The sequence below is a fragment of the Otolemur garnettii genome, unplaced genomic scaffold, assembly GCF_000181295.1.
Source record: "Otolemur garnettii isolate 467f Iridium unplaced genomic scaffold, OtoGar3 scaffold00017, whole genome shotgun sequence".
Classification (NCBI taxonomy): domain Eukaryota; kingdom Metazoa; phylum Chordata; class Mammalia; order Primates; family Galagidae; genus Otolemur; species Otolemur garnettii.
Window position 1 is genome coordinate 26,922,755 of NW_003852412.1, and position 14,163 is coordinate 26,936,917.

Genomic DNA, 14,163 nt, shown 5'->3' on the forward strand with positions numbered 1-14,163 from the left:
CCCCCCGCCCCAGCTCGCTGCCGCTGCCTCCCCCTCCTGGCCTGCGCTCCTCTCCCTGGCTCCCCACCCCGCCCGCTGCCTGCTCGGGATTGTATCCCTGGGATCGTGAGCTGTGGCTTTAAAATCCCCTCCTTTCCTCTGTCTTGGATGTGCTCGGTGTGTGTTGTCTCTTTCCCGCGTGTGCTTGAGGATGCTTGGGGCTGTGCTGGCATGAACTTGGGGAGGAGGGCTTATTTCCCCCAGAAAACTCTGTTTCTGTGTTTTTTCATCCCACTTTCCCTCCACCTCATCATACCCTTTATTTAGAATGGGGGAGGGCTGGGGCTGGAGTACCCTGAACCATAGATTCATTGCTGCCATCATCCTTTTGGAAGCTTAGCTTGGAAAAAGAGGAGTGAGATTTATTGCACTTGTAGGTCTAATTAGGGGGGAAGGGGGGCTTCTGGCCCGTTCCCTGGTTCCCTCTCCTCTTCACGGAGCTGGGGCCGCCTCCTCCAGAGCTGTGGCCTTGTTTTCACCCTTCCACTTTGAAAGGAAAGTTTGTGATTGAACCCTGCTTTCATAGTTGTGTCATTTTTTTTTAAAGCATGATACTCGTTTTATTTCTTCATCAAACTCCACCCTCTGCTTAAATACTGCATACAAATTACAATTTACAACAGCATTTACCGATCCTTCTGATTTGGCCATAATGCATAGACTGCAGCTGGCATGAGCTTCCACATCATTTAATCGCTGTGTTGTGTGGGTTTGGTTTTTTTAACACAACTTTTGATGTTGTATTTGGATATGCTTCATGTTCATGTGGCAAGAGATGCAGTACTTTTCTTATAAATATATTTAGCAGTTTACAGTTAAAGTTTATCTCCTGACAATCATTAGAGATGTCTTATAGTCAAATTATCAAACCAGTCAATTTTGCAGACTGCAGATTACTCTTTCTTGTAATTGACTTTAAAATTATATTTTATATGCCACAAGAAAAGAAATTGAATTCCTTCAGATCTCAAGGAGCAGACAAATATGACGACTTCATTTCTAGCTCCAGGGAGATTTTGTAGGCATCTGAAAAAAAAAAAAAAAACTTTGTATTGTGCTCTGACTTAATTGAAAAATAACTGCCAAGTTCAAAACTATAATTAGAAAAAGCATTTTAGCCACTATGTCTCAAGAGCTTAAATTGCACTGGAACCAGCATTAATATTAGAATCAAAGTAAACTTGAGAAAACAGTGGACAACCTGAAATAAGACAGCTACACGGACATGGACATATCTATATTAATTTGCCTGGGGGGGGAGAGTTCAGTAGCCCTAACTTTTCCTAAAGTTGTCTTTGTTTACATGGCAATTTAAAACGCTGGCACTGTTGAAGTAAAACATACACATTTTTAAAAAACTTTGGGTCAGCTTTAAGAACTCAAAGCATGCTTACGTTTTGCATTCAGATGGTTAATGAATCCAGTGTTTTTGCAGTTGAAAGCTCGTGCATTCACTGGGCAAAAGCTGGCTGCAGGTTGCAGTGGCACCACACAGGACAGACATTAATCATATTTCCCACTTTTTTCAATAATGTTTGGCTATTGTAAGTTTAACTTTTTTCCTTGTAAATTTTAAATTTTCTATTGTTTTTATTGGTGAGAACTTTGTATGGGGCGGTGGGGAGGAGGGGAGAAGAGAGGGGTGCAGAATACTTGTTTTCTACTCAAAAGTTGTAAGTGGTTAGTAGGGTATGTTACTTGTGTCTCTTTTAAGGATAATTCTATAGCATTTTAAGAGAATATGGAAACATTTTATGAGCAAAGCGCTGCTTGTTTGCAAATGAAAAGGCCGCTCGGCATTTGCCTAGAACCACAAACAACCTTTCTCTGGTTTCACCTTTTCTTTTTCTTTTTCTTTTTTTTCTTTTTTAACCGTGATTTATTCTTTCTGGAGGGGTGAGTGGGGTTTCATTTATCTGTGTTTTACTTCTTGGTGACCGAGGGGTTGGGTGGCACTTTTTTGGCCTTGCCAGGCCGGGGACCCTGAAGTCAGGCCTAGTTCTGGAGGGACTAAGGTGGCCAGGGGGCTCAGGCGATGGCTGGACACATGAGCTGGGGAGCTGGAGGGCCTTCCTCTATATTTCCGGGTGTGGGCCGTGAGTGAGAGTCAGCCAGAGAAGATGCGCGGGGAGCGTGTGGCTGCGGGGAGTTTCTGCATTGTGTTGGGTGCGCTGCGGCGCAGCGATGTTCGCAAGCCCCCTGGATGCACATTGCCTCTTTTCTCTCTTTCTTTTTGTCAGCGGTTCAGCGAGGAAGAATGCCTCCGACCCAGCCCAATCCAGGCCAGTACGCACTCACCAACGGAGACCCTCTCAATGGCCACTGCTACCTGTCCGGCTACATCTCACTGCTGCTGCGGGCCGAGCCCTACCCCACGTCGCGCTACGGCAGCCAGTGCATGCAGCCCAACAACATCATGGGCATCGAGAACATCTGCGAGCTGGCCGCGCGCCTGCTCTTCAGCGCCGTCGAGTGGGCCCGCAACATCCCCTTCTTCCCGGATCTGCAGATCACCGACCAGGTGTCCCTGCTACGCCTCACCTGGAGCGAGCTGTTCGTGCTCAACGCGGCCCAGTGCTCCATGCCGCTGCACGTGGCGCCGCTGCTGGCCGCCGCCGGCCTGCACGCCTCGCCCATGTCCGCAGACCGCGTGGTGGCCTTCATGGACCACATCCGCATCTTCCAGGAGCAGGTGGAGAAGCTCAAGGCGCTGCACGTCGACTCGGCCGAGTACAGCTGCCTCAAAGCCATCGTGCTGTTTACGTCAGGTGAGGCTGCGGTCGCGGGGAGGGCAGGCCCCGGCGGGGGCGAGGCAGGCCTGGGGCCGCCGGGCCGGCAGCCCGCGTTTCCCGCGCCGCCCGTCGCCGCTCGGGGCGGGCCCTCGCCGGACACTGGGCCCAGCCCGGGCCTGGGCCCCCGCGCGGGGACGCGGCCGGCAGCGCGCTGCCATCTTGGGAGCGCGGCCGTGGGGAGCCCAGGCGGCGCGGTGCGAGCGCGGGCGGCCGGGCCGGGGCCGCGGAGGGTGTGTGTGCGGAGAGCGAGTCGGTGCTGCGATCGGCTGCGCGTGTGTGCGGGGTGCGTACGTGTGAGCCAGAGCTGTGCGTTTCTGGGGGAGGAGAGGGAAGGGAGAGACGTGGGAATGTGGCTTCTCCCCCTGCGTGGCGCGCTCCCTGGGTGAGTTTCCCGACACAGAGACACAGAGAGGTGGAAAGAGAGGAATCCGTGCAAATAAATCATAAATAATCCTGCTTTATTGCTACCTGATTTTCCCTTATCGGAAACCATTCATGTTTGCAGTTGCTGAGGTTATTGGGGGTCGTAAAAAACGGATTCGATCTAAACAAGAAAGATAAAAAACAAAAGCAATACTGTAGAACCCGCAAGTACGGGAGGATTCCCGGCCCTGAGATAAATTTCATAGCTATGCAAAACATCTGAACACTGAAAATGTAACAGAGTGCTTTAAAAAATATCAAATTAAGAGTAGGCAGTGATAACGTGCATGTTAACAATTTCTCTTATGATAGATGGTTCAAATTAACTTCCAGGAAAGTGTATTAACGTTGCCTTTGAAGGGCTCTGGTCTGAGCCTCTGAGAACACTGCCCGCCTTTTATTATTGTAACCTGCAAGAGAGAAACATATAAACACCCGGGACAGCAGGTAATGAGGGGGAATATAAACAAAGCCAGAAAGGACTCTGGCCAGGAACAGAGCTGCTTAGACCCAATCTTGGGTCTTGCCCACTGTAAGTAGGGTTAGCCGCAGTTTTACCACTATTATTGACACTATTGTTTATAATTCCTCCATTTGGAGAACAAATAAACTCTCCTAATAAAGCTATCCTAGAGCTAGACCCTCCAAAGGCCAAATTAAAACCATTCTTGAGCAGAGATAGCAAATTTCCTTACCCAAGGCCTTGTTGAACAGTAAGCAACGGTATAATCTATCAATATTTCTTGGCTTTCATGCGTGAAGAATCGTATTTACATTGTATTAAAATGACTCTTAAATTTGCACAATATTGTAATGTAGCAAATGTAGTATTAATATCGATCTGAACAGCAGATAATTTATTTAGACAAGAGCATCTCATTTGTATGCAGGGTGGCCAGACCCATGGACTTGGACTGCCCCCCTTTTACTTCCAGTGCAAATGCAGGTCTGCTAGTGAGAGAGGGAGTTATTCTTTGCAAGAGGATAAAGTGTAAACCTTAAAACAAATGGAAGATTTATTGAATAGCCTCTGTGATGTTTGAATGCATTTTATCTTAATAAATCTTCTTGATGGAAAAGTGTTTTTCAGAAGTGACAAAGAGGCTGGGAAGCACAACCAGGCCGCTTTAGCTCTGGCAGGCCTGGGGCCTGGCTGGCTCACTACTACCCGGCTCTTTAGCCAAATTCATCAGGAAACAAGCCAGTGTCAGGGGAGCTGGGGTTTTAAAATCTCATCCAGTGAGGTGTCTCGATGCAGAGATGTGAGTTGGAGTTGGACAGAGGTCTTCTCAAAAAAGGTCTCCTTTCCCTTTTCCTTACTCCCCCCAAGGTTCTTTGAACCCCTTTGACTTAGCTAATCTCATGCCCTCTCTCCCAGAGAGAGGTGAGGAAGGCTGTGTATACTGCAGAAACATTGTGGAATTATTCATGCTTTTCTTTTAACTTCTCATCCTAAAACATTCCTGTGAAAAGTATTCCTTTACAAAGTTTTCCAAAGAAGTTTCTTGGACCAAGTAAGTCTTCAAAGTGCAAGGGGTGCCTAGAAGTGAACAAGAAAATTATTTTGTTGGAAAATTGCAAGCAGAATATCTGAAAATGGAAATAGAGCTGTCAGTAGTAATTCAGCCCCCCTCCTCCATACAACACATTTCCACTTTTGACTAAACTTGTTTTGATTACTAGCCAGAAGGGAATTCATGGGAAGCCTTCTCAAAGTCATCCAACTTTTAAGCAAACTTTGAATGATGGAAAAGACAGTTTTAGACATATTGTCCAACGTGGTTTGCTCTGGCTGAGTATTTGAAGCTGGCACGGGGGTCCCCTGTGGTGGTTTTCACATTTGGCCTCCGGATGGTATGTTTAATCCTTAATATTTTGGACAGCATCCAAGGACTAGGTCATGACCTGAACTTACTTCTTAAAAAATTCATTAATTCATATACCTAAATATTCCTTCAAATAAATGAGACCTTCTCTGAAAGGAACCATCTAGTTAACATAAATACAATAAATCCATTTTCGGCACAATAATAACTTTGATTTCTAGTTATGGCAGCTGATTACATCTATATTTCCTGAACACTAAACTCTTCTGAATGCACAACATGAAATACATTCTCTGCACTACAAAGGCTAAGCCAGGAGGGCCTGAGCAGTAATGGTTATTTATTTACATAATTTCTTTTCCATGCACTATAGAAGAAATATTGAGAGTACCCACATTGACACTACAGTATAAAAAGTGAGACATGGATTTTGCACATTCTACCTCATTTTCTTATCTGGGGTATAACTCAAGGAGCATAAATCTATGTTGCATGATACCCCTGGTCACCTAGCTTTGTCACCACAATCTCCCAATCGATCTGAGAGCTCAAACCTTCTGTCCACAGTTGGAAGAATCCTATTGCAAGGGGATGAGTGAATACCCGGAGTGAGAAGCCAGGCCAGAACTCGGTCTCCTGCTGGAGAGGGGCCACAGAACTTGCTGGCTGGTACCTGGCAGGCAGGTCTAGCTACAAGCATCCCGCCTCCAAAAAGGGAAAGAAATGGAAGCAGCCAGCACAGGGCCCACGCAGGCCTTCCCTGGACTTGTCTCTCTTAGAGTGGCCTATTCGGAAGTTAGAAAGTGACCTTGTACTCCAGGAACCCTAATTGTAAATATAAGATAAACATTTTACTGTCCTGAGGGGATGGCATATGGATATATTTCACAAACCTGCTGGGATATCAGTGAGTCATTTTCCTATTGTGTTGTCTAGTGCTGAGAGTGATCCCCATGCCATAATGAACTGGCAATACATGTAAAGCAAGCTAGATGTAAATATGGGTCCCCATCACAGCCATTCAGCAGTGCCAGGATAATAATCAGGGCCAAGGGCAAACTTCAGGGTCTCCTCTGTAAGCAGCAAAGTCCCAAAGAGCTCCTATCCTGGCCCTGCTAGCCATAAACTCTCACTGCCTTCCCAAGCCAGGCCAGTGTGGATGTACCCAACTGGCTGGCTGGAGTAATTAGACATCTGAGAAGAATCGAGTCTGTATCTGAGGTCAAAGGGGACTTGCCTCAGAAGTTCTTGAATTATGGCTAGTTTTATTTGTATTTTTGCTGGAGGCCATAGCCTTGTAGATGAAGGTGATAGAATACTTTGTAAATCTCAGTTCTTGAAATATAAGGACGTAAAGCTCCGAAACTCAGCAGATACAGGTTTTGCTTTGAATCATTTGTTGTGTCTTCTTGAGGTCACACTTGCCCATTCATAATTATACAGTGTCCTTTCAGGGGCATTGCCATGCAGGAATTTCTTCCCAGATCTATATATTAGCAAACTCTGCCTTTGATGTCTGGCCAACCTCCTCACTGGCTAAGGGCTCTTCTGTGATCTTCCTGTTTTTTAAATATTTATTATTAATATAAGAAACAACATGGGTATTTGAACTAGGAAAGGAAGCCTTTACTCCACTCCTCTGATTCCACCTTCCCCTCTGTTTGCTTGCCTCTAGTTAGTTGATATAGTATAATCTGCTGTCCTGAAATATTTTTAGAGTAACAATAAGGGTCATGGTCCAACACTGAAATGAGCACACAGATTTTGAAACGCTGTCATTGTGGCGATGCCTTTTTTTTCCATGCTCCTGCCATAGAAAGCCTATCTCCCCCAAGTTGCCCCTTGCGTCCCTGTCACTCCAGTTCTGAGGCAGCAGCAGCTTTGTGCCTGATCACTAAAGATGTCTCCTTTGCACAGCCTAGAGTAACTGAGTCATATTCCTCCTGATTATTTCACAGCTTACAGATATGTGACCAATTTTCAATTACTTGATCTAAGGCACAGATAGAAGTGTACACCCGCATGGAGAATTTGCTGCAGAGTCCTTGCTTGCATAAATAGTGAATCTCAAACCCTACATTGCTCAAGCAGGGGCTTGGTCTGATCCCAGGCAGCTCGTGACCCCTTCCCCTCCCATGTGTTTGTTCACTACCCAACCTAGGTTCTCCTTGAGGTTTCTCTAGGGTCGTTTGGGTTTATCAGGGGACTGTAAGAATCTTTTAAGATCTGCCTCCAGGTTGCATATTTCTTCAGGGGTCCTGAATAACCCAAAATCAGGGGCAAGAGGGGCAAAAGTACTCGGTTTAATGAGCACAACAAAAAGATGCTCCCCTGCAGGCCAAGGGCAGGTTGTTACACACCGAATACATGGTTCCAGCACTGTACATTATTTAACCCAAAGGTGAAAGGGGAAAAACAAAAGGAACAGAGAGCTCACTGCTTCTGCTGTGTGTGCTCCTGTCTCCAGCTCCCTTAGGCTTGGTGGGGGGTTGATTTATTTATATTTTTTATATTGGTGGCTTGGGGGAAGGGAATGATAAAGAAGGAAATTGGGAGGTATGGAGGAGCGGATTTCTTTTCTTTTCTTCTTCTTCTTTTTTTTTTTCTATGTCTTATTCCTTTTCTCCTTTTAAAAAAAAAATGGCTGGTTTGGGCCTTTGCTGCTCACTGGCCTAACGTGTGCCCCCTTTCCCTGTCTCTCCCTCCTGTGGCTGCTGGGCAGATGCCTGTGGCCTGTCGGATGCCGCCCACATCGAGAGCCTGCAGGAGAAGTCGCAGTGCGCGCTGGAGGAGTATGTGAGGAGCCAGTACCCCAACCAGCCCAGCCGCTTTGGCAAACTGCTGCTGCGACTGCCCTCGCTGCGCACCGTGTCCTCCTCCGTCATCGAGCAGCTCTTCTTCGTCCGTTTGGTAGGTAAAACCCCCATTGAAACTCTCATCCGCGATATGTTGCTGTCTGGGAGCAGCTTCAACTGGCCTTACATGTCCATCCAGTGCTCCTAGACGTGGGGCACTTCCCAGCTGCCCCTACCCCCTAGAGACTCAGAGGACCCGCCAGGCCAAGGACTCCAAAGGCACTGAGACACCAGGGGTGCGGCAGGCCAGGAGGGGGGAGGCCGGGACAAGAGCAGCCCACCTGCAGAAATGCAGTCTAAGCTGCATAGCATGGGCAAGAGAGACTCTTAGGATCAGATCTGTGAGCTCTGGAAAGGAAAAAAAGGACTTTGCGTATGGTGAGAAAAAGAAAAAAAAGTGTTTTTGGAAGAGAGGACCCTGAGAATTTTAATAAAACAGAAGGAGACTAATGGACCTTCCGGGATTGATTGTGGACAGATGTGGATATATTCTGTACAGAAAACAACACATATGGAAGTGGACTGAATCCTATGTAGAAACACACACACACACTGAACATTGTTATTCATTTTGTAAAATACTAGTCTTTATTTTCATTTTTTGTAAAATTTAAACATCGTATGCGCATAAAGAAAAAGAAAACAAGAATTAGGGGAAAATAACATTTTCCAGATAATTATAAAAATTGTCCTGTGTCTATGTATCTATATCTGTTTTGTATTTTTTTCTGGTTCCAAACCAGATTTTCTGTCATTCTATACTAATAATTTTTGATATAACCCTTTGCTTCTTATAATGAGTGCGATATATGTTGTCAAGGCTGTTCTTCAAGAATTAAAATTGAAGTGAAAATTTAAACAAAAATAAAAGAATTTAGCAAAATTTGTGTCTGGTTGCTTGATAGATGTCATCAGTGCAAGAGAGCCTTTGATTAATTTCCACCTCAATTATTAGTAGAATAGGGGATTGGGGGTGGGTGGACTTATAAGGCCCATGACTAAATTGGCTAGATTCATTTTCTAAAACGAAGCTGCTTCCTTGGTTTTGTAAATGTGAAGGGCCAGGCTCTGCAGGGTAGGTCTCTGGAGGGCTGGCTGCCTTGATCTTGAGCCCTAGAGACTTAGGGGACTTCAGGGCAGGGACTGTGGCAGGCTGGGTAGTGTGCAGAGCTGAGGTTCCATAGGGGTGGGGGGCGGAAGCCTGCTTCAGTGACTGGAGGTACCCCAGGGGCCTGGTACTAGGTGGGAATTTGCTGAGCAGCAGAGGATTCAGAGACATAGGGAGGAGCCGGATGCAGGGTTAGCAAGAGAGGACAGCTCAGACACCTCTGAGCCCTGCATGGGTAGAGCTGTCTCCCAGCTCTGAGAGACAGTTGGGGCTTCAGCTCTGCAAGTCCCTGGCTTTGCTCCCCCTTATGGTCTGCTGAAGAGCTGGCTGTGGTTTGCCCTTCCCTCCAAACCCTGGGACAGTTGTTCCCACCAGGGTCCTGAGCTCTGGTGGGCAGAGGGAAGGCCCCTCATATGGCACTTAGGGGTGAGGACTCGGACCCTGGGAGTCAGAGTGCTGGGTTGGAGCAAGTTCTTTCCAGTAGCAGCATTTGGGCCCTAGTGGCCCTTTGAGGACAGAAGCCTCCCCCTGAGGCCTGTCCTTGGGCGTGCTTTGAGGGGCAACTCTCTCTAACAGCTTTCAGAGCATGAATGTTTTATAGGATCAGAGCTATGCTGGGAGAACACACACTGCCAAGGGAGCTCTTTCTTAACGTATTAATAAAGCCAGATCTTTTAAAATAACACCTCTCACCCCTCCCCCTTCCCTCAGCCCCAAACAGCCCTGATGAGGCAAGAGCTTCACTTTCAGAACTCACTGGCAATGTTTTGCTTTCAATGTGCTATCTAGGAGTCTCCAGCCCCCACCCCTCCCCAAATGTGTTAACAAGCTTCTACTCTCCAACCTGCTTGAGGATTTTAATATTCTGGGTGGAGCGCAGCATGGGCAGTGCCATGCTCTCTCTGGGGAGCCACGACAGGTCCACAGTCTGCAGCCGGCCGGCCGCAAGGAGATGGGCCTGAGCTGGGGCTGCTAGGCTGTGGGGTACAGAGCCACTTGGTTCCCTGGTTCCACCCGCTCCAGGCAGCATCCTCTGCACCATGCCCAGGGACATCTTTGGGACTGGGTTGCGTTCCTTGGGGGTTGGACACCTAGGCTGGAGGTGGTGGAGAGAGCTCACGTTTAACCCCTGGCTGCTTCCCAGGACATATCCTAGAGCCTTCTGGCTGTCCAATGGGGTGGGGCGGGCTGTAGCTAGGGCTCAGAGGGGGAGGGGAGGCATGTGCCTCCCAGAGCTCAGTGATCTTCCTGCCTTTCTTGAAATGAGATGTAAATATATTCATTACAGTGTGATCCCTCTGATGAAAACAGATAAACATTTTCATAGGTTGGAAATGTATTTTTCAATTAATTTCAATATGGAGGCCTAAGCACAGTCGACTAGTGTGGAGACTGGTCTGAAGTGCTTCCTCCGATGTCCAGAGGGGACAGTGGTAACTTAGCTTTTGCTGAATGGGGCTCAAAGCACTGCCCCTAGTCTGAGGAATCCCAGTGACCTGAGATTGGGCCTATGCCTAGGGGCAACCTGAGAAGCCCAGGGAGAAGCCCAGGCCTTCCTAGCCTCCCAGGTTCCCTCCTTAGCTAGTATATGAATAGGAGGCTCTGAGGCTGAGTGGAAGGGAGGAGCAAGGGGAGATGCGGTCCCTGTCTGGGAGAACCAAGAGCAGTGGATTTTTCTTAGGTGGCTGGCACCTGCATTACACACAGAAAGACAGTCTTTCTGTGACCTGAGGTCTCTGTGTGTGTCTCATCCAGAGAGATAAAAAGCCTCGCAGGAACTCAGAGGTCATGCAGGCTCCTTTGCTGGGCTGGACAGGCTGCAAGAGCCGGCAGAGCCAGACAGAACTCGAGAAGGGAAAGTTTAGGAGTTGAGGCCATAGCATCTAAGCCACAAGTTAAGCCTTCTGATAGTTGGAAGTTACCACTTGGGTCTGGTGATCTGAGGGCTTCTGCTGGCTGGGCTGACCTGTGCTGGCATCCCAGGGCAGGTACAGGGTGGAGGGGCCTGGGTCTCCTCATAACACAGAGGGGCAGGCTGCAGTAGTGGCCAAACTGCCTGGGCTCAGCGTCCAGTTTCTCCCAGTCCCCAGTTGTTGATGTGCCCAGAACCTGGGCAGGAGGTGAGATGTAGCAGGTTGGAAGCCTTTTCTGCCTGGGTGGCCTCCAGGACATCCCTGAGCCGCCAGCCCACCTTCATGCTAGGCACCAGGGGGAGCCATGGCACCGGTGTGAGGTCACAGCAGGTGTAGGCCTCTAGACATCACCGTGGGTGGTGGGTGCCGCCACCACTCTGTCTGCCCCAGCGGTCACAGCCCTAAATAATCAGGAGAGCAGGCCTAGGGTAACCCAGCAGGGTAGTTCCGACTGGTTCCCCAGGGGCAGAGGAAATACAACTTAGCAGCTGGCTAGCTGCGGATGTGAGGAGACTTACCTCTCCACATTACTTGTGACCTAGGAAAGTCAAGCGTTTGCCCTAACCCAAACACTTGCTGGACAACTGAAGACTTTAGGGACTTTGAAGCCTGTTTAAACTACCTTAGCCACAGCTTTGTGGAAAACATCAGAAATGCTATCTGGGGAAGTGCTCTTTTCTGGGAATCCCTAGGGAACAAGGTTGAGCCTTATACACTGCCAAGGTACAAGGCCTGGCAGTAGCCAGGAAAGATCCGACCTTAGCCCCCACACGGAACTTCCAACCTGGGGCCAGGCCTGGTGGAAGCCTACCAGCCTATGGGTGGGAGTCCAGGCCCTTCCTGTCCCCTGGCATAACCTCAGGCTTTGGGAACTCCTCCCCTCGGGTTGCTCCAAGCTCTCAGCTTTTGGCAGCTGCAAAGACAGGTCCGTTCCCTGAGTTGCCACTGCCCAGCTTTGCGCCAGGGTCGCAGGGATCTGCTGTCCTCTCCATCTGAGATCACCTGAGTTTGTCTGCTTGAGGCGTGTGGTAAAAAACGTTTATTTTAAAAAATCGTATTTTTCCTCTCCCTCCACTCACTCGTAGGCACTCCTTATTAACTCCTACAGCAGCAGAATCTCTTCCTGCAAGCTCCGCAATTCCTCCGAGCAAATCACCTGAATATCTCTGCAAATCACAGCGTATGAGGAGTGTGGGGAGGAGTGAAGGGGGCACAAGTGGGAACTAATAAAACTCTCTAGTTAAAGGGGCTGCTCAGGGTCCGTGGCGTCACTGGGCCTTTTTCTTGGGAAACCAAAGAGTTGTATCCCTAAATGAGTTAAAGACCCATTTACCTCTGTCGTGTTCTATTCATCAAGCCACAAGTTGAGAGTTCCTAACATGAAACTATTTGTTTGCTTACACAACCAGCTGGGCGCAATTTCACGTCTGAGATATCTATCTGAAAGCGCCTCTCATTTATTATCTCTCCTTGTCAGCGAATCCATTTTCCCTTTCCCTCTCCCCACTTTGGAGTTTATTTATTTATTTATGGTGGGACTTCTTTGCCTGGGAGGACCTGGGACTGGAATGCTCCCCAGGGAGCGGCTGCTCACTGCTGGAGGGTCCACAACGCCCAGGTCGCCAGGACCAAGCAGCAACAGAGGCACCAACGGTCACCGGTCACCGCTGACCCCGGCTGGTGGGCGAGCCGGGTACAGCGTGGGTGGCGGGTGGGCCTGGCCGGCCCCTGCGGAGCTGCCTTTCTCCCCGGATGCCCTCCCTGCTAGCTCTCCCTCTGTAAGCCTCAACCACCTGTGCAAGGGGGGGGTGGTGGGCAAGAGGAGAATCCAGGAGCCTTTCCCGGAGATGGGGGCCTGAGGGGGCCGATTCGGATTTGAGAGATGATTTCACAAAGCCTCACCTAGTCTCATGGGGCCAATTTCTTCTCTGGGTCGAAGTGCAGAGTGAGTAACCAAGATGTAAATAGTTGCGTGACGGGTTGGGGGAGGGGGCAGCGCATTTATTGTGTGTGCGGAGGGGAGAAAGCTGCACGTGGTTTCAATTTTGAAGCACAAAGAAATAACATGCAATGCAGAAAATAGGTTTATGAATGTAATTGAGAGGAAAGAAAACAATTAACACGGTGCAAGGTTGCACACTCTATCCTCCTCCCCACGCCGCAACCCCCCCTTCCCTTCTACCCCAATTTTGAGAAATCCGGATCATGTGAATAGAGTGGGTCTAGGCAGTTGGATCTGCTGACAAGAGAACCCCTGATGGGGATCTCAGTGATGGTGGATAATGGTGTCTAGCCATCTCCCAGTCTGGGAAGACCTCTTCTAATCAACCTGAAAGCAATGTATCAAATCCCCAAGTCCAGAGTATAAAATACCCCCAGTTATAAAGAAGGAAGGGAGAAGGGGTGTCTGGAGGGGAGAAAAAGAAAAAGAAAGAGAGAGATAGCCAGGGATTTCTCTAAGAAAGACCAAGCTGGTCTCTGCAAGCTATCCTATTGTGTTGATTTAGGAAGACATTTGCTGTATATAACGTTTAAGGCTGATAATATCATTGCGCAGCCAGATAAATAAAGCGTTGGCCCAACCGTGGGGTCAGCGATCGATCTCCAGGCTCAGAGGAAAAAGGGAGAGACAGGGTCGTGCACGAGGTCTGTCTGTGTGCTTGTCAGTCGGCATGCAGGAGCGAGTGTGTGTGTTCGTCAGGGTGTGCGAGAGAGAACCAAGTCTTCAGCTGGCCAAGAGGCTCATTAGCATTCCTGACCCATGGACCTGCGCTGACAACTAACAGAGATGTCCCGCTCACCACCAGGCCTCCTCTTCTTTTGTCTTCAGATCTGGAGGAGAAAAAGATTTCTCGGTGAAAGCTGGAGCCTGAATCTCCATGTGGTGGTGGGAGATTCAGTGTATAAAAAAGACATACCAGGGTCTTGCCTGATCTTTTACTCTGCTTTTAAAAACTTTCCTCCTAAAGAGGGAACTTTTTTTTGCTTTTCTTTCTTTCAAAGTGTAATATGTTTGTTGAAATCCCATGCTTAAATGAGAGAGAAAAATCCTCTGAAAATATTTTGCCATTTCTCCTTGTTGACATTGAAGAGAGGTGGATGTTTATATGCTTGGCTTTGTATGTTTATATACACACGTAAAGCTGGACTTTTAGTTAAAGATTTCTAGAACATAGCAACCAGGGGTTGTTCAAGCATTTTTCCCTC

General features: G+C 48.3%; 1 protein-coding gene across 1 annotated transcript; it reads left to right on the forward strand.

Annotated features, from left to right (window-relative positions):
* Positions 1-2,266: 2,266 nt before the first annotated feature.
* On the forward strand, positions 2,267-8,297 carry NR2F1 (nuclear receptor subfamily 2 group F member 1). Its single transcript, XM_012802813.1, has 2 exons — positions 2,267-2,807; positions 7,803-8,297. Exons 1-2 carry the CDS (start codon positions 2,297-2,299, stop codon positions 8,081-8,083), a joined length of 792 nt encoding a protein of 263 aa, XP_012658267.1. The 5' UTR covers positions 2,267-2,296; the 3' UTR covers positions 8,084-8,297.
* Positions 8,298-14,163: the final 5,866 nt, after the last annotated feature.

Bases quoted from the DNA above. Each gene is read 5' to 3' on its own strand.
- NR2F1 (XM_012802813.1), top strand. From the start codon at position 2,297: ATGCCTCCGACCCAGCCCAATCCAGGCCAGTACGCACTCACCAACGGA. The intron at 2,808-7,802 runs GTGAGGCTGCGG...GCTGCTGGGCAG, and splicing joins CATCGTGCTGTTTACGTCAG to ATGCCTGTGGCCTGTCGGAT.